This window comes from Protopterus annectens, chromosome 10.part0 (assembly GCF_019279795.1).
Source record: "Protopterus annectens isolate FY-2018-M chromosome 10.part0, PAN1.0, whole genome shotgun sequence".
Classification (NCBI taxonomy): Eukaryota; Metazoa; Chordata; order Ceratodontiformes; family Protopteridae; genus Protopterus; species Protopterus annectens.
In genome coordinates, this window is record NC_056744.1 from 1,432,674,612 (window position 1) to 1,432,699,931 (window position 25,320).

Below are 25,320 nucleotides of genomic sequence, written 5' to 3' on the forward strand. Positions count from 1 at the left end.
TTGAAAGAAGCAGAACAGCATGAAAATGAAGTTGTCATGCGTAAGTATAACAAATAATTGAGAGCTGTTGCTGCATATGAAAACAATGCATATGAATCATTTGACCCTTTATATGAGAAAACTAACAAAAATAAGAATTTTAACCCTTCTTGGGGTTCAGTCAAACCCTTCAATAGGAACTATTCCACTTTAAATAAAATGAACAAGTCGAGTATACAAGGGAACCACCAGAAATACAGCAGCCAACCAAAAGCCTCCGCAGTGATGATTCCGGTTCTGTTACTAATGAGAACGCCATGGTAGAAGAACAACAAACCCGCACCAATACTGACACTTCTGTAAAAACAGTCGATTTGGGCTCTAATGGTGCTAGACTGAAAATTTTTTTTACCAAAGAGGGAAACCAGGGTGACAAGGGGGAGAGCTGTGAGAGCAAGAGAACTGATGACATTCGAATCGTCCTCGGACGACCGATAAAAAAACAGAATTGGTAACTCTGACTTGATTAACTGGTCAGATACTGTTCTTATGGAAGCACAGACTAAGGTATTGAAATATGGTTTTGGTTTTGTCCCTACAAGAAGGGCTAAATATGACAAAACTGTGATTGATTTCAAGCAATACACAAGAAAGTTAAACTTGCAGTATTTATTTAAAAAGTCAAGAAAGCATTGGTAGAATTTAAGAAACCTTTGTGTTTTACCCCTAATTTATGTTGCACGATAAATGTGTTTGAGGAAATGTGTTTGTATGATTTAAAAAAAATGTCTAAGTAATAGTCATGGAAAATGGTTTGACAATTTATCAACAGATGAACGCAAAGCATTAAATGAATTAAAAAGTTGAGATATATGAAAAGTGATAAGGAGGGTAACATGGTCATAATGAATGTGGAACAGTATAACATAAGTATGTTAAGGCTATTAATTAATAAAGAAGATTATGTTCAGGTTAACATACAAACTATAGAACAGTTATAAGTATATCCATTCATTTCTGTATGACCTCCTAATGAATCAAATGATTGACCTGGAGATGTACAATTTTTGTGTAGTAGAAAAAACGAAACTAGGGATACTGTTTGATATCCCAAAAATTCATAAAAACCTAGTGGATTCCCCTTTAGACAGATTGTGTCTTCTCCACAAGCCATTACTGAGGGTGTTTCCTTAGTTATTGATGCAGTATTAAATCCAGTAGTGTTGAGGTTAAAGTCTTATTTAAAGTTCTCATGGGATTTTTTAAATAAAATAAAAGGGTTTTCACAGGGTTTTGTATTTGACACAAACAGGCATTTATTGTTAACTATTGACATGGTTTCTTTATTTATAAGCATTCCGCATGTAGATGGAGTAGAAGCTGTAAGAATGTTTTTATGAAAGAACGCATTCCTAAGACAGACTGATATAAATTTAATGTGTGAGTTAATTGAGTTAGTATTAGACAATAATTTATTTTTATTTAACAATTATTATAAACAAATAAAAGGGGTAGCTATGGGGTCTCCGGCTGCCCCAGTATACGCTAATATTGTAATGGCCTTTTGGGAAATGAGTATCTTGACTCAGTTATATGAGAAATATAAAATTTTATATTATTCTAGATTTGTAGGTGACTTGTTTTTTTATTTTAGAAGCCAGTCACGTAGAAGTAGATAATTTCATAGTAGATATCAATGGTATGTCTGATTATTTGAAATTTGTGAAAGGAGATTATGGCCTAAGTGTAAACTGTTTGGATGTTAATTCAACATGGAATCAAGTTGATAATCTTTTTGATAGTAAAATATTTAGGAAAGACACCTTAACCAACTGGTATTTATACTATCAGAGCAATCGCCCACTATTTATTAAGAAAAATATTCCCAAAGGCCAATACATTCAAGCTAGCCGGATAACCACCAAAGATACGGATGTTATTGTTGAATTTGAGATTATTGCTCAATTATTTTTAGCTAGGGGTTATGAAAGTAACTAATGTCTATAAGGGAAGATGTTTTAAAGAAAAGGAATATGATGCCTATCCACCCATTTTAAGAAAGTCCTTAGTAAAAAAACAAACTATCCTCTACTGACATGAAGGCAAGAAATTCTGTTATGTTCAGTATGGATATGACTACAGATCGTCCTCTTATTAGGGACATAATTTATAAAAATTGGAGAATTTTAGAGGGCAAGAAAGATCTTCTGGAGGCAATAGGGACTAAACCAGGTTTTGTTTATAGTAGTATTTGTAACATTAAAAAATTATTGGAGAGGGATGATACCAAAAAACTAATAATTTTCAACAAAATATTCATAAAAAAGGCATGTTTAAATGTGGTAACTGAAATTTATGCAGGTTTATATTAGAAGGTCCATACATTCTGTTATCACATTTAGAACGAACTTTTGAAGTTCCTGGTTACTGCACTTGCAAATCTAAGGGAGTTGTTTACATCAGTCTGTGTAGTGCATGCGATGCTTACTACGTAGGAATGAACGTAGGAAGGATCCCTGTTGGAACGTATGAGAGAGCATATTTATTATATTAAGACTAAAAATGAGAAAAGTGCCCTTTATAAGCATTCTACTGAATGTATAAAGTATAACATTGTTTGTTTTCAGTGTTAGAAGTAGTAGAAGGTGACTTGAGGTGCACATATAATAACGTATTAGAACAGAGAGAGACTTTATGGCAAGTAAGGTTGGAAGTGGATAGAAAGCCAGGGCTTAACAAAAGCATTAATATTAAGTGCTTCCTAAAAAACAGGACATTAAAAGTTAAAAAGTAGTGAATTTATTAAGTGTTTTTTGGTTATAAGGTGTGTTTATATTATATTTTAAATATACATTTTTATCATGAAATTTTCTTTAGTATTGTAAGGGTTAATGAAATGGTTAGTTCAATTAATAAAGTAATGTGTTTTGGCTTTTCCCGGTTAGGGGTCGCCATAGTGGAACGCCGGTCTGCTTAAGATTGGCAGTAGATTTTTATGGTGCTGAGGTGCCAGCCCGTCGCCCAGCCTTCAATGAAGGCACACCCATTCACGCACACACCTATCTGCATGTCTTTAAACGTCACTCGACCGCAGGGAGGACATGCAGACTCCACACAGAAGACGCTCCATCCGAGAACCGAACCGGAGAACTTCTTGCTGTGAGGCGACAACGCTAACTGCTGCACCACAGCGGCCTCGGTTAGTTCATTTAATATGGTGATGTAATTAATTAATTGATGAGTGTTTTTAATTAATTGCTGAGTGTATATAATGGTCTGCTTAGTTGGTATGAATTTTTTCTGATGAAGTCTTCCTAACGAACGCATGTATTAAAGTATTTGTACACTAAAATCTGGTTCTCCTGCTTTCATTGACCACCAGGCATTCTTGCCTTTTGGAGTTTGTTTTTTTTTTATTGGCTGGATACGCGTTTTTTCTTCTTTAATTCTTGAATATCATTTATAGGCCTTGATCTTGAGACCATTGTTTAGAAGTTGTTACTGATCTCAAGCTAAACTAAACTGAAATGAGTAATTTAAAAATAAACAAAAGCAGAACTAATCAAAAGTGTTGTTTGTTGCAGACATCTTTGAGTTTTGAAAATGACCATTCTTTCAAAATATGCTGTTTAAAAAGCCAGCATTAAAATGAAAGCAGTAAGTTGTTGTTCAGCTTTGAAATAAGTAGAAGTAAATTAATCTGCTTTGAAATGCATGTATACACAGATGTGCCAACACATATATAAATACATAATTTTTGCTTGTGTTTTTTTATTACAGTGTAAGAGACCAGAGTGTTACACCACAGCCGGTCTCGGAATTGTCTGCCCAAATTCAAGACTGTTTGAAAACCTCAGAAGTGAGTTGTTAAAAACATTCCATCTTTTAGAACTAAAAAAATTTGCTAGCTTAACACGGCAGTTTGGGGAAAGCGACGGGGATCTTCCTGAGCCATTACTGTTTGACATTACTTGACCCTGCTTGTTGAATTTTTATAAACTGTGCTCTCTAAATCTAGAAAGCTGACCTTAACTGTGCTAGTTTTCATGCCTCGTAGGTTTCACATCAAAGGGCAACTCTCAGTTCTACTATTGTAAATTTTGTTTATTACAACCTAGGTTAATTAATCAGTATATATTTTGAAAAAACTCTCACTGAGACCAGCATGCAGCATGAAACTACTTTATTACTGAGCATAAACTAACACTGGTTGGGAAATGCACGTATTGTAGGCTTGTTTTTACAGAGCTTATCTGCATAGCTCAGTGCACTAATTTACCCCTTTTTAGGTTAAACATTTAAGTTAACTTTGAAAATGGCAACATGATTTATGTATATTTAATAATGTCCATTAAAGGCTTGACTACAATCCATATCACCAGAGTTCAAATAGTAGCTAGGGCACTGTAGAGATAGGCAGAGGAGGGACTGAGTAGCTGATGCTTCTTACCCATCCTGCGGATGGTGGAAGTGGTGATTTTGATTGGCTGAGCATCATCATGCAAGTAGAGGTTTGCATTGCACAAGAAAGGCCAGAGATGGCTTGTCAGTCACAGGCTGGTTGTGATAGGTTTCAAATCAAGTGTGAAGTACACTTACACAGGCATAGGATGTCCTGCAGTGAGGCAGGTGCTTATGTCATTCACCAGGGACCAGGTCAGGGCCTTAAAACACAAGCCACATCTATGGCTGCGTGATTGTTGGCCCCAAATAGCAGGCTCTCCACCTCTGTGCTGGAATTACCCAGTATATAGAAATAAATGGGCTGTAGACTGATATGAGGTGACGATGGCTGGAAGGCACAGAGGCAGAACATACATAAATTAGAAGGAAAATAATGCTTATTGGATGAGCTAGCAGATGTTCATCATGCATACAGCTGCAGTAATCACAGATGGGTTCTCTGCCATCAGGCGGGTCCTCGGTCGGCCAAATTCCAAAGTCTAGGTCCGGCGTCGGTTGTTGTCGCTTTCTTTCCTGACGTCAGTGCGACAGGGGTATATAAGACACAGCCGACGCCATTTTCTCCAGTCTTTTTTGCCGCGTGGTGCCCGAAGCAGAAGCAGTTCACAAGTGCCGGTCGGCCAGCTCCTGAAATTACGAAAATTTGGAAACCGAAGTCTTCTTTAAAGCTAAGTACCCCGTTGGGGAAACTTTTCTTGCCTCAGACCGATGTCAGACAAAGTTAACAATTGTATTTCTTGTGGGAAGCAAATACTGCATAAGGATTTCCATTCCCTCTGCATACCATGTTTAGGCCCAGACCACAACGTCTCGGGCTGTCGCTTTTGCGCTACTTTCAATAAACACACTATTAAGCGTCGGGCGGAGTTTGCCCAGCACTTTTTTGGTAAAGCCTTTGATTATAAAATGTCGTCGGAGACTCTGACTACCGTTTTGTCCAAAAAACGCAAGGACAAAGACCGACACGCGAGGTCCGCAGTCTCCACCGACACCACGCCAAAATCGGCTTCACATGGCCCGGTTCTCAGCGAGGCGCCTACGCAGCCCCTGACTACCGACGACACTTCTTTGGCAGTGTCTTCTGTAACCGAGACCGCAGGTGCCTCGGCCCATACCCAGACTACAACCACCGAAGCCACTGTGAGTGTTGAGCCTCCTAATGTGGACAGGTCCACTTCCACCCATGGTGTCTTTAGACCCTCATCTTCCTTTTCCATAAAGGCCTTTACTAAGTTCAAATCAGCCATGCATCCCAAGAGGCCTGTTGCACAGGGCCCATCTCCAGGCCCCATGCCTAAAAAGCAGATGCTAAAAATGGCTGAGGATTTAATTACACTTATCAGGGTTTCCCAACCCCCTCCAGACAAGAGACCCAGAGTGGAGGAAGATTCTCACTCTTCTGACCAGGGCTCCATTTTTTCAGAACATTCTGATGAAGAGGAACACTCGTACTTCCCTTTTGAAGATTCTGATGCAGAGCAGTCCATTCCTTCTGTATCTCCCCCAGAGGATTTTTCTTTTGGGGAAACTTTGCACACCTTGAGGGAACACTTCCATTGGGAAGGCCAAGACTTTTCTGATTCCAAGAAAAGACTTAGGGAATTTCTTTTGTTACCTCAGCACAGACCTCTGGCGATACCTCCTGTCTTGGACATACTTGATGATGTTTACTCGGATGCTTGCCTTAATCCGGATTCCCTGCCTCCTGCCCCAGTCAAGCCTGATAGGTACTACAGAGTTCCTAACTCTCACCAATTTCTCTACAAAAGCCATAATGCTGACCCTGAAACCATTTCTCAAGGCCCCAAGGGAATGAAGGCCTCTACTGCTAAGAATCCACTACCTTCTGAAAGAGAGTCTAGATCCTTAGAAAGGTGGGGAAAAAAGGTATATACCTCGGCCACCCTAGCCATGAGGGCCTTAAATTGTCAGTTCCATATGCTTAAATATCAGCAGTTTCTGTTATCACAATTAAGAAATAAAATGTCACAACTTGAACAACCAGATTTGAAGAAGTTGCAGGATATGATGCATAGTGCAGAACAAGTGGGTAAACACACCTTACAATGTGGCTATGATGCCCTAGAGGACTCAAGTAGAGCTGCAGTTACAGGATCAGTCATTCGTAGACATGCCTGGCTTAGGGAACAAACCTTGCCTGATCATGTTAAAGCTAAACTACTAGATGCCCCTTTACAAAAAGGATGTACTATTTGGTACTAATGCTGAGGAGATACTACGGAAAATGGAAGAAAAAGCTAAATCTATGCAAACGTTCAAAGCTTTTCTACAGGTTCAACCACCACGTTTTAGCAGAAATTGGCCTTCAAAAAACTGGTCCTTTCCAGCCACGGACAAGCCCCAAAGAGGTAGATACAGGTGCACAAGGGGCAGAGGACAATCTCAAGGATCATATAGAGGCAGACAATGGCAAACTCCAGCACCAAGAGGTGGCGAAGACAGTGCACAACAATACAGGAAACAAACCCAATGACTTCCCCCTTTTCATGCCAAGCAAGTCTCAGCTGGCAGCACCCTTGGGAGGAAAGCTGGCATTATTTACAAGAAATTGGCATATTATCACAACAGACAAATGGATCCTGGACATTATAAACAGAGGTTACAGATTTCATTTTCACACTCTTCCAAAAATGAGAGGCATGCCGAATCTGCCACACAATCAAAGGGCAGAGGCTCAAATACAAATTTCAAAGCTCATGGACATGAAAGCTATTCAAGAGGTTCCTACTCATGAACAAGGTCAAGGTTTTTATTCCAGACTATTCCTGGTACCAAGGAAAGGAACCGACTGGAGACCCATTTTGGACTTATCCATCCTAAACACATTTCTACTCGTACCAAAATTCAAGATGCTCACATTACAGCAGCTTCTTCCCATGCTGGGCAAGGAGTTTTGGCTGGTAACATTGGACCTCAAGGAGGCATACATGCATGTCCCAATCAGACAAAGCTGCAGAAGATACCTCAGATTTCTTGCAGGTTCAATCCACTATCAATTCTCTGCATTGCCCTTTGGCTTATCTACTGCGCACAGAGTATTCACGAAGTGCCTGGCATCAGTAATTGCTTACTGCAGACTTCAAGGGATACAAATCTACCCTTATTTGGACGACTGCCTGATCCAAGCGGACAGCAAACACATACTTCTGGAACATCTGGCTTATGTAACACGGTTATTGAATTCTCTGAGATACACAGTCAACAAAGAGAAATCCAGGCTAACACCATCTCAGAAAATAACTTTCCTGGGTGCCAACTTGGACACAAACACCCAGATGGCCTATCTTACGCCAGAAAAACAGGGGCAACTAACTCAGTACTTCAAAATACTAGCAAATTGTACCAGGCTCACTGCAAGGAAAATCCTGCAGGCTCTGGGCTTCATGGCATCTTGCATTCTTTTAATCCCATGTGCAAAGTTGCATATGAGGAAACTTCAATGGTACCTAAAAAACCTATGGTCTCAACACAGACACAGTTTGGAAACAATAATACCAATAATCCCATGTTTGCAAAAGGAATTTCTATGGTGGGCCCAAGCATGCCAAACAAACACAGGTCTTCCATTCTGCAAGCCTCAAGCAAATCAAGTAATCACAACAGACGCCTTAGACTACGACTGGGGGGGGCGCACATGACAGACAGGTGCATTCAGGGCAAATGGTCCCAAAAGGAAAAGTACCTTCACATCAATCAAAAAGAAATGCTAGCAGTGATAAATGCAATTACAGCTTTCAAGGACCTCCTGCATCCAGGGCAATTATTGATAAGAACAGACAACACCACAGTAATGTGGTACATAAACAAGGAGGAACACATTCATACCCCCTGTGCAGGCTAGCCATGTCACTTTGGAACTTGGCTCTGGAATGGCAAATCGAACTTCAAGCACAGTACTTGCCAGGATTGGAAAACACGCTGGCAGACAATCTAAGCAGAAATATGACAGACCCACACGAATGGAAGTTGCATCCTCAAGTGTTTACAAAGATAATCCAGGCGTGGGGAAGGCCAGACATAGATCTCTTCGCTTCCCACAGGAATCATCAATTGAAAAAGTTCTGTTCAAGGACCTTTCATCCAAAGGCCTGGAAAGTGGACGCCCTTTCTTTCAGTTGGGCAGCATGGACAGTTTACGCCTTCCCACCTCTGCCTCTTCTGCCCAAGGTGCTCTTGAAAGCAAGAGCAGACAGACAGAAGATGATACTGATTGCTCCAGACTGGCCAAGACAACACTGGTACCCACTCCTGAGGAGCCTAACACATACTCCTCCCTGGACCCTACCTCTAATACCTCTTCTACTGACTCAGCACAGCTACAAAACTCTTCACAGTCAGCTGAAAACACTCAATCTGGCTGCATGGAAAATTCCTTAACACCACAACAGACCCTACTCTCCAAAGAGGTGCAGGATGTCATTTTGGAGGCCAGAAGGCCATCTACTAGAAAGGCTTACTCCGCAAAATGGAAACGGTTTAGCGCTTGGAATGAGAAAAAAGGCCAGGATCCTAGAAAACTGAATTTGCCTCAGATATTGCAGTATCTAGCTGAGCTGTTGAACAGTGGACTTTCATTTTCCTCCATCAAAATTCATGCCTCAGCCATTTCTGCAGAATACAACACTGATCCACCCTTATTTTCTCACCCACTCTTAAGACAGTTCCTCAGAGGGGCTAAGAATATAAGACCTCCAAGGAAACAACCAATACCAGCCTGGGATCTTAATTACATTCTAGAAAAATTAACATTGCCTCCCTTTGAACCAGCTGCCTCAACAGATTTGCAATATTTGTCCTGGAAAACAGCTTTTCTTCTGGCCATTACCTCAGCTCGTAGGGTTTTGGAACTACAAGCCCTCATGGCTGTGCAGCCCTTTCTCATCTTCCATCAGGACAGGGTTTCCCTACTAACCAACCCGTCATTTATGCCTAAGGTAGTATCCAGGGTAGCTTTAAATCAGGCCATACATTTACCTACCTTTTACCCCAATCCTCAAAACAAAGGGGAAAGGCTGCTACATTCCTTAGACATCCATAGACAGCTACGTTACTATTTGGACAGAACAAAGCCTTTCAGGAAATCAGAACAACTATTTGTGTCCTATGCTGTAGGAGCTCAAGGGAAGCCAATTTCCAAACAGACCATTTCTAAATGGATAGGCCACTGCATACGGTTTTGTTACTCCTTTCATGGCAAATCTGTTCCTACAGGTATCAGATCCCACTCCACAAGGGCCACAGCTACCTCTACAGCCTTCCTCAGAGGAGTCCCTACCAAAGATATTTTGGAGGCAGCCACTTGGAGTTCGGTGCATACCTTCACAGAACACTACCACCTGCCTTTATACTCCAAAACTAGAGCAGGCTTTGCCACTGCTGTGTTGCAGGGCATTCTGGCTCCTCCCAGTTCCACCTAGTGTGCCTACCACCCTGTGCGTAGCTTTGGGATTCTACCCATCTGTGATTACTGCAGCTGTATGCACGATGAACATAGTACAGTTTTGTACCTACCATAAATGTAGATGTTCGAGTGCTAATACAGCTGCAGTACAGGTTTCCCTCCCTCCTTCCCCTCTTGGTAAAGGCCTAGTGGCTAACACCTCCTCATACAATCTGATTGGGTTATCCTTCTATGGTGTATTTGCTTGCAACTACTGATTTTTGATTATATTGCATTGCATGATTATATATAATTTATGTATTGCCTTCCTTCTGGGGGCACCTGACATCTGGGGCAAGAAAGACTGAAGAAAATGGCGTCGGCTGTGTCTTATATACCCCTGTCGCACTGACGTCAGGAAAGAAAGCGACAACAACCGATGCCAGACCTAGACTTTGGAATTCGGCCGACCGAGGACCCGCCTGACGGCAGAGAACCCATCTGTGATTACTGCAACTGTATTAGCACTCGAACATCTACATTTATGGTAGGTACAAAACTGTACTTTTCATTTACTGGAACACCAGTAAGAAAGTCTGTTTTATAGCAGTATAAAGCCCTCTTTTACAAGGCTAGTGCTGGTGCTTTTTACTTAGATGTTTCTTCATTTTTATATATATATATATATATATGTATATATATATATATATATATATATATATATATATATATATATATATATATTTATTTTTTTTTAAAGTCACAGCTCTTTATTTTGCAAGCCCCTGTTGTTGCATTTAACTAGTTTATAAGATAAGTTAAAGGAGAAGCCATGCACTCATTTATGGAGCTCATATTAAAATCACTAAACTGCTTTGCCTGCTGACATCTGTTTAGTTTTTCGATTATAAAACAAGGCACTACCTGCTTTTATGAAGCTCATTCTTTGATATCTTGAAAATAATGGCAGTACTTGCTTGTAAGGGGCTCATTTCAGTTGAAGTGACAGAGATCCTTTTTTGTAAAATCTCTTCACCTTCAGCAGCCTGTCTAATTCTTTAATATCTGTTAATAACTGCAGTGCCCAATTGTAAAGGGCTTGTTTCAGTTGAAGTATTACACATCTTTTTTGTAAAACCTCTTGCCTTGTAAAGTGAGTCTAAAATTCAGTGGCGGTAAGAAGAGAAAAATGATAAACTGATAAATAACTAAACTGTATATCTCATTTGGCTTAAAATGTGTTCTGAATTTGATTCAGTCTGGCTGCTACTCAGTTTTTACAATTCTGCACTTTCCAATGTTTTACAATGTTTCAGAAATTTGTAGAGTTTCTTTAGATTGAGATGCGTTTTTGTTTTGATTCAGTCTGGCTGCCATTTTGTTTTCTTAAGAGTTACAAAGCTTTCAAAGAGCACCAGCACAGCTATCTGTATTTGGAGTCCAACCTCCCAAAAGACACCAGGGAGGCTTCCCTGAGAGTGATTCTGGCCTTACTGATTCTGTGAATGACAAGAGAGACCTAGACTACAGATTCCAGGTAATTCTCACCTTTATTCCATGACACAAGCAGTTGAGATGCTTAGGCTTCTTATTCACCACCTGAAGACCTATTCTTTTGGCAGTACCATTTCACTTATGAGAGAACAGTCCCAGTAGCAGCAGTGTGAGGCCCTTGCTCCATAGAAAAGGGCTCTATAACTCCTATAACTTCTGTGACTCAGACCTAATCAAGTAGGTATTGCTGCAGTCCAGAAGGACCTAATGGATGTGTTTGATACTGCCTCTCTAGACCCAGAGTTCGAGTCCTTCCCCACCTTTAAGAGAACTGGCCAGTTTTGTAGGGAAATGACCATTTTAACTTCCTTTACAAAAACCTCATTGCAGATCCAGATTCGGTCTCCCTAGAATCTGCCAGAGGAGCTAGACTAGCACATGGTGTAACACTCTCCCTAGTTATAGGGAAAGTTGGCTGCTTGACATGTGTGTGAAGATGTGTGCTTCTGGCAGCCTAGACGTTTAGGGTTCTGAACTGCAGGATGCACATCTTGAAATGTCAGGAGTGCATCTTCAAGCAACTCACGAAAGGTTGTTGGGGCATATGGAACAAAACCAGTAAGATGACTTTCCTGAATCAGGCCCAGTTCGCTTTTCAGTTGGGGAAACGCTCTTTGAAGTGTGGACATGATCCTGCAGCTGCAGCATCAATGGCTGCACCTTTAGGGCCTGTGTTAAGAAGGCACTTCTGGTTCAGGGGTCTGCCTTGTCCAGGGGTGGAAAAATACAGCTTCTCAGTACCCCATTGCATAAGGAGCATAAGAAAGTACTCTTTAGACCACCACCAATACACTGTGTTCAGAGAACTGGAGGAAAAGTGAAAAGCCATGGAACCTATCAAAGTATAACTGAAAATGTTAAGTTGTCTATCTCGCCTTCGTTTCTTGCTTGTTGGGATCGGAGCCGACCCTCAGCTCCGACTCGGCCATCTTCTATAGCTTGAGAGCTGTTTACTGGCTCGAGGCTACCCCTTATCCCATGATGCCTAGCGCTAGCTACCCAGATCTCGTTTGCCGCTTCAGCTGCGAGGTTCATTCTTACTGGCTCAGGCTTTTGAAAGTTAGTTTAATACTTTTTCTAGCGAATTAAGGGTTATTTTTTGATAGTTTAGTCTCTCGACTTTATTATTAACTAGCTTGTTGTAATTTTTAGTGTTATTGTTTTTTCCCTTAGAACTCATTTAAGTTAGAGAGTTCTTCCCCTCCCCCCATCCCCTTTCCCATCCCCTTTCCTATCTCTTCTTATTGTAGTGTTTTCTATTTAGTTTTAGTCTCTCTTTTACTTCATAGGTAGCTGTTTTAAGTTAGAGGCTTCCTATTAAAAAAAAAAAAAAAAAAAAAAAAAAAAAAACAACCTTACTGTAGTTATTGTGTTTTGGTAGATTAGTGTTTGTAGTTGTTTTGTTGTTGGGCCTTTGGCCAAAAACTTCTGTGTAGGACTAGATATGTCTAAAGAATCCAAAGTGTCTGGATTCAAGAAGTGTGACCCATGCTGTCAGAAAATGTCTCTGACAGATGGGCACACTTCTTGCGTCTATTGCTTAGGCACAGTGCACCTCCAGGACTCTTGTTCTGTATGCCACGCATACAGCCCAAGGGTTCTGCAGGAGCGCAAAAATAAGCTGATATTAAGGGGTCTCCTTAAGCCCCAGGATTCACCGGCCAAGGCTCAGCTGGTGAAATCTCCTAAACCGACCAAATCTTCGGCTCCCAGCTCTGAGCCATCATTGGCCCAAACATTACTGACTACCTCGGTTCTGGCTGGAACCGAGGAGGCTGCTTCACAGTCGGCTCCACCAGCACCTTCGGAGCCATCTCGGACCCACAAGAGACCGAGGTCACCGTCTCTAGAGTAGAAACATTTGGCCCCTCGGTCTCCCCTGCTGCAGAGTGACCGCAGTCATAGATCCTGCCACTCCTCTCGGTCCTCTAGACTCTCAGACCACGACGTGGAGAGACTGGTCAGTAGGTTGTTGAAATCGCAAGCACTGGCCAAAATGTTATCCTGCCCTCCTCAATAGGTGTTGGCTCCGTCCGCTTCCATCAGTATTCCTCCTCCGACTCCTCTGAGCTCGGAGCCGAAGTTTTTTGGGGTTCGAATCGTGGAACCGTCGGCACCGATAACGATTTCCCCTTCGGTTCCGTCATCGGCTTCAATCCCCTCGATGGTACCTTCTGTTGAGGGATCTGGGCGCCGAGACTCCCTCGTTGGCTCCGAGTGGCATCGGACCCTTGTCCGACCCTGTTCTCCCTCTCGGAGCTTTGGCGCAGGTGAGCTCGGCTCCAACATTGGCCTTGGAGCCATCCCCCTCGGTGCGGAGGAGGATTCTGGTTTCCTCGGAGCCGGATCCTTCTTTGCATTGTGGCAGGGATGCCTTCGATATCATGAGGAGTGTACTGGCCCATGAGTCAGCACCATGTTCAACCCTGCTGACTCCGTCCCCTGTAGTGCCTGCGTCAACCTCTGTCCCTCCTCCCGACCCCAAGCATGGGGAACCAACGCTCCAGAGCACCCCATTGGGTGTTTCCTCCTCTTCTGAGGCCTCCCCTGATCTTCCAGAGGATGCCCCTCGGAAGAGGAAGTGCAAGAAGAAGCACATTGACTCCCCTGAGTCTGTCACTTCGGATACAGATTTGGATGAATCAGAAGGATCCCCGAGATCCCCCACTGAAGATGTTTCCTTTTCGGACATCCTAGAAATGCTTAGGCAGAGGGGGAACTGGACTGCCCTAGCCCCTACTGAGAATGAATCCATATTCCTGGATGCGTTTGGTTCCCGTCCTTCCACCTCCTGGGTGTCTCCGCCCTTCGATCCACTAATGTCTGTGGTGGCTCGAAGGGCTTGGTCAGCCCCGGACACAGTGGAACCAACCCCGAGGAGGCCCGGCAAGTTTATTACTGCACCCCCTGACAAACAGTTCCTTACCAAGGGTGTTCCCGTGAATGCCATGGTAGTAGCAGCTGCCACTAAAAAGGAATTAGCGGAAACTTCTTCCTCTGTCCATCCTCCTAACAAGGAGTCTAGGACTATGGACAGATATGGGAAGCAAATGTTTGTTTCAGCGACCTTCTCCATGAGGTCACTGAATTACTTATGCCATTTTACCAGGCTTCAGAGGGATCTCCTAAAAGAACTTGGAGATGCCCTCCAGGATCCATCAGCTGAAGGGGTTCAAGCTAAACTAGCCTCTCAGCTGGCGACCCTTAATTCAGTGGTTAACTCCTCCATGAGGCTCATTTCCTATGCAGCCGATGGTGCGAGTAGAGCCGCAGGCACAGGCATGGCCCTTAGGAGACACTCATGGATGCAGCTGTGTAATTTTGCGGAGCCCTTTAGAGCGTCATTCACCAACACCCCCTTTGACGGTTCATTTTTCTTTGGACCACAGGTGAAGGACACTCTCACTAGGTGTGAACAGGAAGACAAGACTCGCTCTGCTGTGTGAGTCCATTTTTCCACTCTTTCCAGACCATATCCCAAAGGTCAGAAGAGTGGAAAAATGTGGTTTTGGAAATCCCAGGGAGCCACGCCTGATACACGTAGTGACTTTTCCTCCAGGGTCAGAGGAGGGAATAACAACAACAGACTCTGCCCTCGAGGCAGAGGGGGTCCGCAGAACCAGAGCAGCAGAGAATCTTTCTCTGACAAGCCCTTCCAGCATCCCTGAAGGGTTGCCCGACTGCCCGCCTCCTGAGGCAGTCGGGAGAAAACTTTCACTGTACCCAAAAGCCTGGCAAGACATTACGCGAGACAAATGGGTACACTCAATCATATCCGGAGGCTATGTAATTCCCTTCTTCCAATCTCCCCTATCGTCAAGCAAATCCCGCCCAAATGTTCCACCCAGTCTGAGGGCCTAAGCAGTCATAGAAATTTCAAGACTGCTAGAAAAAAAAGAGTCATCCAGGAAGTCCCGGCAGACCAACTCAGATCCAGAACTTACTGAAGGTTCTTTTTGGTACCAAAAAAGACAGGGGACTGGAGACCAATTTTGGATCTCAGCAGACTAAACAAGTCTGTTCAAAGAACAAGGTTTTGGATGGTCACGCTTAAGTCCATTCTACCCTTTTTGGGTCAGGACAATTGGATGTGCTCAATAGATCTCCAGGACGCGTACTATCACATCAAGATGGACAGGCACTCCAGGAGATTCCTTCGCTACCGGATGGGAGCCAGTCATTATCAGTTCAGAGCTCTGCCCTTTGGTCTCACCACAGCCCCCAAGGTGTTCACCAAATGTATGGCAGTGGTCGCAGCTCACCTGAGACGTCAATGATTCCAGGTGTTTCCTTATCTGGACGACTGGCTCCTTACTGCTACTACCAGGCATCAACTTCTTCAAGCCAGGGACTATACAATCGCAATCTGTGCCCAGTTAGGCATTACCATAAACATCGAAAAATCTGCCTTGTTGCCCTGTCAATCTATTACCTATATAGGAGCAGATCTAGATACAAAAAGTATGTCCGCAAGACTACTGCCGGACAGGGTGGCCACTATTTGGCAGCAAGTCCATATCCTCATGTAATGCAAAAAGGTACAGGTCCGGTTGGTCCTTCAAACTCTGGGTTCTATGGCAGCGGCAATTCCTCTGATACCTCTAACCCGCTTTCACATGAGAATCCTTCAGTGACTTCTCTTCACACAGTGGTCCTTTCAACAACTCCCCATCTCTCACATGATCATAATTACAGAAACTTGCAGAAGACACCTTTCCTGGTGGGTGGTCTCCCCGCTAGTGTCTCAGGGCAGACCATTCATCCAACCCCCTCCGGTTGCCACAGTGACCACGGACACCTCACTGATAGGGTGGGGGGGCATTATCAGGGCAGGACAGTCCAAGGCATATGGCAACCTCACGAGTACCATCTGCACATAAATGTCTTGGAGATGAGAGCCATGCTACTAGCGATGCAAGCACTTCAGGACTCACTCCCATCTGGGATCATTGCAATTCAGACGGACAACATGTCAGTAGTGTGGTACATCAACAAGCAGGGCGGAACCAGGTCCTACCCCCTATGTCGGGAAGCACTGAGACTCTGGCAGTGGGCGATTTCCTCCCAATGATTTTTCATTGCAAAGCACATCCCTCTGAAGTCCAACGTCATAGCGGACAGGCTCAGCAGAGCTATTCTCATGCCTCACGAGTGGTCTCTGAATCAGGTAGTTGCGGATCTCATCTTCCGCAAATGGGGACAACCTTGCTGCAATCTGTTTGCAACCCCCTTCAACACCAAATGCAGCAACTATTTCTCCCTTCTACTGCTTCCCGGTCATCCTCCCAGAGACGCTCTAGTCCACGATTGGCATCAGGGACTTCTCTATGCCTTCCTGCCCTTTCCTCTTATACCCAAACTCATACAGAAAGTGATATTGTTGGGTTGCAAAATGATCCTCATTGCTCCTTACTGGCCTTGACAGATTTGGTTTCCGTTCCTGCACCGCTACCTCCTCGAGCAGTCCTGGATCCTATTCCAGACCTGCTGATTCATCAATCAGGAGAGCTGCATCGATCCCTCCAGACCCTCCAGCTCACAGCTTGGTTGATCCAATTCCAACCCTAGCCAGGCTTCCCAGCATTTCGCCCGCTGTGCGTGAAATTATTGTATCCTCTCACAAATCAGCTACTAGGAAGACGTATTCTAGTAAATGGAAACATTTCCCTTGCTGGGCAGAGGCTAGGAGCATAGATCCCTTTTCAGCCCCAGTTCACGAGATCTTGGAATTCCTAACTGAGCTTTTTCATTCTGGGTCCGCTTCTGCCACAATCAGGGTTCAACTAGCGGCCATGTCCAACTATCATGTTGGCCTTTCTAATCTGAATATCATGTCTCATAAGCTGTGTAAAGCCTTTCTTAGAGGGACTACTCTCCTTATGCCCCCAATGAGAGATCCCCCTCCTCCTTGGGACCTTAATTTGGTACTAACCTCCTTGATTTTGCCCCCTTTTGTACTGGCAGCTTCCTGCTCCCTTAAGTTTCTATCTTGGAAAACTCTCTTTCTGGTAGCTATTACCTCAGCCAGATGTGTATCGGAACTTCAAGCACTAAGCATTCGTTCTCCATACTTAGTCTTTCACAAAGATAGGGTTGCGCTGAGAACTAATCCATCCTTCCTTCCTAAAGTGTGCTCAGAAAATAATCTAAACCAATCCTTAGACCTTCCAGTGTTCTTCCCTAACTACACCAACAAGGCAGGATACAAGTTACACCTTTTGGATGTTCATAGACAACTGCGTTTTTACCTGCATAGAATTAAGGATGTAAGGAAGTCGGACCAACTCTTCCTTTCCTATGCTGGGGCAAACAAGGTCTCCCAGTTTCCAAAGTGACCGTGTTTAGGTGGTTGTCTCACATTATTACCTTCATTTATTAACTAAGAAACAAAGAATTGGCTGCCAAACTGAAAGGCCATTCTACTAGGGCTTTGGCCACTTCTGTAGCCTTCCAGTCTAGGTTGCCCATGGACTCTATTTGTGCCGCGGCCACATGGGCAAATCCTTATACCTTTATTTCTCATTACAAGTTAGACATGGCCTCCAGGAATAGAGCTAACTTTGGTTCCACTGTTCTGAAGAGTCTGTTCCAATGAGCCACCCAGGATCATAGGTGCTAGGGTCGCTGTCCCAACAAGCAAGAAACGAAGCCGAGATAGACAACTTAACATAAAGAAGTTATGTACCTACCATAGCGTTCCATGTTAGTTGTCTTCATCTCGCCTTCTTTCTTGCGTCCCCCTCTCCATCCCCCTGTCCTATTGAACCAAGAGGAGTTTAGGTTTCACCGGTTGAGTATTTTCTGGTTTGTTTCCTCTACTGACTTAGAGAGTATAACAGATATACCCAACCTGTTAGTTTGGTCAGATTATTCTTGCTATGTCTGGGGTTAGCTATTACAAACGAGATCTGGGTAGCTAGCGCTAGGCATCATGGGATAAGGGGTAGCCTCGAGCCAGTAAACAGCTCTCGAGCTATAGAAGATGGCCGAGTCTGAGCCGAGGGTCGGCTCCGATCCCAACAAGCAAGAAAAAAGGCGAGATGAAGACAACTAACATGGAACGTTATGGTAGGTACATAACTTCTTTTTACCCTCCTAAACAAGGTCCTTTTTTTACTGGAGGCAGGGCAAAGGTAAATAATAATAATCACCAACAATCTCCTTTTTCCCATTTTCTACATGGGGTTGAGGTTTCAGGGCAGCAGTCGCCATATCTCTTGATTCAGCATCACTCTACTGCTGCAGATCTTGTGTCACACAGTCCATCCATCTCTTTGCTGGATGTCCTCATTTCCTCTTGTCTTCTTCATGTCTTGCCAATTCATCTTCATCAGATTATCTTCTGCTTTTCTGCATGTGTCTGAACCACTGTAATCTGTTCTCTTTGATCTTCTCTGCAGTTGGAGCTACTTGAGCTTCTGTTCTGATGTCCTCATTTCTTTGTCTGTCCCACAGCCTGCATCCTGCCACCCATCTCAGGCACTTCATTTCCATCACTTCTAGCTTCCTTGACTGCTCTGCCTTCATTGTCCAAGTTTCTTTACCATACAGAAGTACTGTTCACATCACTGTTTTATACACCTTACTTTTCAGATTCTTTGCCATTCTTCTGTTATACACTACCCCTGACACCCTGTGCTAGTTGGCTGCAGCCCCTTTGATTCTAGCTTTTGACCTCCTCATTCAGACTTCCCTTCAACTCAACCACCCCTCCCAAGTATTTGAAGCTGTTAACTTGTTCCAGTATTTTCCCTTCTATCTCAGTTCTCATCTTCTTTTGATTTCCCCCATTTGTTGCCATTACAGCTGCCTTCTCTGTACTTAGTTTCATCCTGCTGGCCTTCAGTTTTGTATTCCATTCTACTGTCCTTTGGTGTAGTTCTTGTTCAGAGTCTGGCTGTAATGCCAATCATCCACATACAGCAACTTTTTTAATATATCCTCTTCTACTGGTTGGCTAATGTAGTCCATCACCAGTATTTTTACAGGAGTGAGCTAAGAGCTGAACCTTGATGCACATGAACTCCCACTGGGAACTCCTCTCCGAGTCTGAACACTGTTCATACTTGTGTATATGGCTCCCTGTACATAGCCTGCACTAGTTCTACTAATGTTTCTGGGACTTCCAGATTGTTGCAGGACTGCCCAAGTCAGATTTCTTAGAACCTTGTTTTATGCTTTCTCCAAGTAGTGGAATACCGAGTTGGACTTTTTCCTTATCTCTAACTTCTTCTCAACTGTCTGTCCCACTACAAACATCAGGTCATTTGTGATGCATCCTGATATGAATCCTAACTTCTAGTCTCCCTTCTTACTTTCTACCACTCAGTCACTCTCTTGAATACTTTCATGCAGTGTGACAGGAGTTTGATACTTGTCTACTCTCCGCAGTTGTGAATGTTGTCATTATTCTTGTACACTGACACTAGTATGCTTATACTGCAATTATGTAGGCACTCCTTACTCTTCATAATGTTATGAGTATCCTCAAGAGCCATTTCTCCTCTCACCTAACATCTTGATCATATCTGTCATGACTTCAAACAAGGCTGCTGCTTTCCTTGACTTAATTTCCTTAGTGCTGTCCTTATTTGCAGGCTGTGTTTGGGACAGTACAGCTTTTCTGGGTGTTTCTACATTTAAAAGCTATTGGAAGTACTCCTTTCATCCACCTTTGATGTCCTATGGACTGGTAAGCAGGTTGTTGCTGACATCCTTTATGAATGGTGTCTAATAACTATCTTCTTTATCTTTCTGTCTTTGCCTTGCAACCTGAGAGTTTTTATCCCGTCTACTGAACCATTTCCAGAAGCTGATAGAGTGCCTCTGATACCTTGTTCTTCACTATTGCAACTGCTCTCTCAGCCTCTTTGTTAGCCAACTAGTATTCCTTCTTAACCCAGTCCATTTTTTTCTCCTTCTTGTTCCTGCACGCCTTCTTTCTTTTGATGTTTTCTTGGACTTCTGCATTCCACCACCGGCTTTCTGTATGCACCTTATTTCCATACCTGGCTCAGCCACATATCTGTTCTATAGTCCTCACACATGTTTTTAGGCGCTGTCACTTTAATTCAACTTCACCTATTTTCTCTTCTTCCTGAGGTGTTAGAGCCCCGAGTATTTATTTCCTTGAACTCTTGTCCTTTCTCTCCAGTCAACTTCTAAGTCTTCAAGCTAGTCTCTGTTGACCTTAGGGCCTTCTCTGACCACTGCTTGCAGATGATTGTGGTTTATGCTGTGGGCTGACTGTTTCACTGGAAGTGATTTTGCAGTTGCTGATTCTACTCCAGTGCCTTTTCCTTACTAGGAGGAAATCTGCCTGAGTTGTCTGTTGACCACTTCTGTGTTGTGAACATGACTGTTCTTTCTCTTGCTGAACCATGTGTTAGCCGCAGAAGTCTAGAATGGCCTCTCCTTCTTTAATTCTGTTGCCCATCCATGTGGACCCAGACAGTCCTCATATCCTATTCTGCCTGTCTTTCCTGATATGTGCATTCATGTCCTCCATTATCAATACCAACTCATGTTGTCCTGCTTTGTCTGGTAGGTCCTACAACTGCTGCCTGACTGCACTCTTTTCTGCACTGTCATAACCCTGTTGTGAAGGCTGAGGTAATGAATACTGCCCTACCCTTACTCTTGAGTCTGATTGCCATGAGTCTGTCCCTAATTCTAATGACATCCCTCACTGTATTCCTCTTTAGTGTTGGGAGGGTGGCCTAATGGTTAAGGTGTTTGCCTTACAAACACAAGGTGCAGGGTTTGAGTCTCACAAGGGATAATTGGCTAGGCTTAAAATGGCTCGCAAGGGCAGTTAGCCTAGTACTAATCTATGAACCTAGTATACTCCGGATCCAAGTGGCTTTGCTGCACTGCCTTTCCATTTTGTCTCCTGCATACAGAGGATCTCCATCCTCCTACTTTCCGTTGTGTTTTCCATTTCCAAGTTCCATCATGCCAGTAGACATATATTGAGAGTAGTAATCCATAGTTTATTTTTGGCAGTCATTCAACAAATTTATCCCAGGTGACCCAAGTTGATCAGCTGAATACCAGCCAGCCAGTAACTTATTGACCCAGGGTTGCACACACTGGCCAAGAGGAGCACATAGACTGCTTCCACTGTTAGCATGGGTTCCTGGTGTAGGTCGGTGTAGGCCAGGTCCTCACTACTTATCACCAGCAAATACCCATGCTGAATTTCGGTGACATTAGTCAATGTGACCCAATCACCTAGAGCCAGTTTTTACACTTTTCAATGGAGAGCCCTGACAGAGTACAAGTCTGTGATACATTTTCTCCTGTCTGGAGGGTACTGCACACCACAGTTGATGCCCAGTGCTGTTGATCTGTGCATCTCTTCCCCCACCAGGCACCATCTAGAGTCAGTGCTCTTGCTAACAACTCCATTCTTTGGTTGAGTTTGAAGTAAACACTCGGCATATTTTGGGAGGTGGAGAGAATCCTACAGAGACACAGGGATAGCATACAAACTCCATAAAGTCATTGGCCGGAGGTAAGGATCGAACTTTGTGGCTTGTGCATGGGAGGTGAAGACCTTAACTTTGATGCCAGCTGTGTCTGTTGCGGAAAGGTAAATAAGCCAAAAGTAAACATGCCTCTTAGAAAAAGAAGAAGAAGAAGATATAGCAGCAATAAGCTGGAAGGAGGCAGGAGGCCCTCAGGGCAGTACACTCAAAAAGGAACATCTGTGATTATTCCAGCATGCTCCTTCCCTCTCTATCAAAGTCCACACCCTTTTCTCTTACCTCACTCAACACTTCTCTTCCCACAGAACCCCAAGGTAGAGGGCCATCTGATCTCCTGCTGTCAGTGTTGGCGTAGTATAGCAATGGATCACTAAGTCCTCAGAAACGGTCTCCAGGGTTACAAAATGTAGTTCATCACAAAACCAAGAAAAAGAGGTAGTATCCTGTGCCAAGACCATGAAAACTTAGTAGTGGCAATTGTGACAGAAGTGCTGGTTAAGGGTATTGTACAGATATTTCCATAAAATAAGGGAACAAAAGGTTCCACCCTAGGCTGTTCATAGTTCCAGGGAAAGATGGACCCTGGCGACCGGTCTTTGACCTGTCATAAACTAAAGAAGTTCCTAAAGGTGCCAAAATTCAAAATGCAAACTCTGCAGTCATTTCATCCCTTGCTAAACCCTGAAAGTGTCCTTGTTTTGCTGGATCTCGGACACCTGTGTGCATATCCCCATTTTTAATGGGTACAGAAGGTTCTTAATGTTTGTGGCAAGGGATCTTTATACCAGTTTATTTGCTTTACCTTTGGTTTAGATACTGCACCCATTGATAGCACACTAGAGTACCAAAGGCATCCATATTTACTTTAACATGGATGGGTTCCTGTTCACATTGCAGGATATGTAGAGAGCACTATAATAAACACTTCAGTGTCTGAGTAGCCTGGGATTCACTGTCAGCATACAAAAGTTATCTGTCTGTCCTTCCCAGGGAGTAGTTTATCTTGGATGCCAAACTCTGCAGAGCCCTCCTTCATATGAGGAAAGGGCAATCGCTGTTCATCCTGTTACAGACCATGGCAGATAAACCCTAATGAGTGGCCAGGCAGGTCCTGATTATCCTGGGTTACATTGCATGGTGATGGTTCCTTTAGTAGGGCTACACATAAGGAAAATTACAGTGGTTCTGAGGAACACATGAGACAATTAGGTTGGCCTATTGGAAGCTACCATACCATTACTGACCTGTGAAAACAGAACTGGATAGGTACAGAGCTAGAAAATTGAGGGAGTGCCCATCAAGGCAACTAGTCCAAACCAGGGCCTGGCCACAGATGCCTCAGACCAGAACTGGGTGGTCACACTTTGAATCTCAAGGTGCAGGGCAGATGGACATACAGCAAAAGAGCATCCTGCAAATACATCTCAAGAAGATGATGGTTGTTGTTTAAGCTCTAAAAGTACTAAAGGCAGTATTGGTGCAAGGGATATTGAATGTTCTCAAAGACAACACCACAGTGATGTGTTATATAAACACAAGTGGGTTACCCACTCTTATCACCTGTGCAAGCTGGCCATGACAAACCTTGCAGTGCAGTGTCTATCTGGGGGGCAACCTGCATTTCCACTCGGGAAAATACTATTGCAGACCATCTAAGGAGAACTTTGACATATTCACATAATTGGATGTTGTACAGGGAGGCATTACTGGAGATCACCAAGTATCTATAACATTAGTTCAGTGCAGTCAGTATCAGACTGTAATACATTAAACTGCAAAAAAATCAAAATAACAGGGTTTCGTTGAACCCAGCAAAACCCTTAAACTATGCTCAAAAACACTTTTGCAAGCAGCAAGACCTCTGCTATTTGCATAAAGCAACTCTGAGATTGCATGACAATGGAAAAAAAAGGAGAAATTCCCTTAACCCCCAAGACGGACACCACATGCAGTCATTTCGTGTGACTGGAAGAAACATGTCTATTCACTTATACTGATAAACCACATCAACCCCCAAGTATTCAGTCACATAGCAGCATGTAACTGAAAAGACTTTTGGCTAATGCTGCAGAGTGGAATTTGACTATGACAGAACCAGTATAACATATGCAACCCATCACTAATAATTGGAGTATCCCAGAGATGGACCTCTTTTTTTTTTTTTTTCCAAGCAACAGATAACTGAGAAAATATTGCCCCAGAGCTCAACACAGGAATGCTTGGCCATTGGATATACTGTCCATACACTAGACAAGTCTGTTTCTGCTGCTTTCTCTCCTGCTCACTTGCTCTGCAGAGTATTTAAAAAAATCAGAGAATGGGCCAAAAAGTATCTTAATTGCCCTGTGTTTACCAGTACTGGTTCTGTCACCTGCTTCATTTGGCACTGGAGACTCCTTATATGCTGCAACAGCTTATGAGCCTCCTAAATCAGTGTGTGAGTAAGGAGGGTCTCCCGTATACCAATACCAGTCCACACTGAACCTGGTGGCTTGGAGAATATACCTCATCTGATCTGTTTTGTTCTGTTCTATTAGCACACCTTTATCATAATGACACAATAGAAATCATGAAGGAGGCTAGGGGGATAGTTTTCTCCATGTGATACCAAAGGAGGAATGTGCATACTACACAGTTGATTGTACTTATGATTCTTTAATAGCTGACGGAACTTTTTTCCACTGGCCTATCTTGTACTTCTGAAAAATGCATCTTTATGTCATTTCTGCCTGTTTTCTTTAGAGCCTGCAGTGACATTTAGACCTTGAGTTGAGCAATTTCTGAATGGCATTCTGCATCTTAAACTTCCTATGTGGTCAGTGGTGGCAGACAGAGAGCTCAGCTACCTGTCCTTTTTCCAAACCCTCAGAATAAAGGAGAAATATGCTGGATTCCGTAGATGTCCACAGGCAACTTAGATATTACTAGGACAGGTTTAAGGACTTTGGGAAGAAGTCAGATCCAGACTATTTCAAAGTAGGCTAGCCATTTGTATAAGTTTTCTGCCACCAAACACGTGATAAAACCCCTGCAAGGAAAAGTCAGATCACATACCACCAGAGCCACAGTTACTGCTTTTGCCTTTCTAAAAGGGGTTAATACTCAGGATATATTGGAAGCAGCCACTTGGTCATTGGTGAATACATTGTCCAAACAATACAGATTAGGGATGGTTCCTTTGACAAGAGCAGGGTTTGATTCAGCCATCCCAGATGGCATGCTAACTTCCTAATGATCTGTAGCCACTTCCCAGGCTTTTTTGGTGTCTGCTGTGGGAATCCCGCATAATGTGCTGACTGCCTCAATGACCCACATGAAGAACACAGTACAGTTGTGTTACTGACTTGACTTATTCTTAGATATTCGAGTATGGTCACTGTGTGGGCGGATGTCACCTTTATACTAAGTGCTTGAGGATGTCCAAGGTGAAAG

At 43.3% G+C, this 25,320-nt stretch overlaps 1 protein-coding gene across 1 annotated transcript in view; it reads left to right on the forward strand.

The window, feature by feature from the left end:
• WDR47 (WD repeat domain 47) overlaps nucleotides 1-25,320 on the forward strand; it is a 2,078,858-nt gene that overhangs the window by 1,159,844 nt on the left and 893,694 nt on the right. Inside the window, exon 9 of the mRNA XM_044086053.1 lies at nucleotides 3,760-3,838. Within this exon, the coding sequence (XP_043941988.1) occupies nucleotides 3,760-3,838 (79 nt within the window). The remainder of the gene's footprint in view (nucleotides 1-3,759; nucleotides 3,839-25,320) is intronic.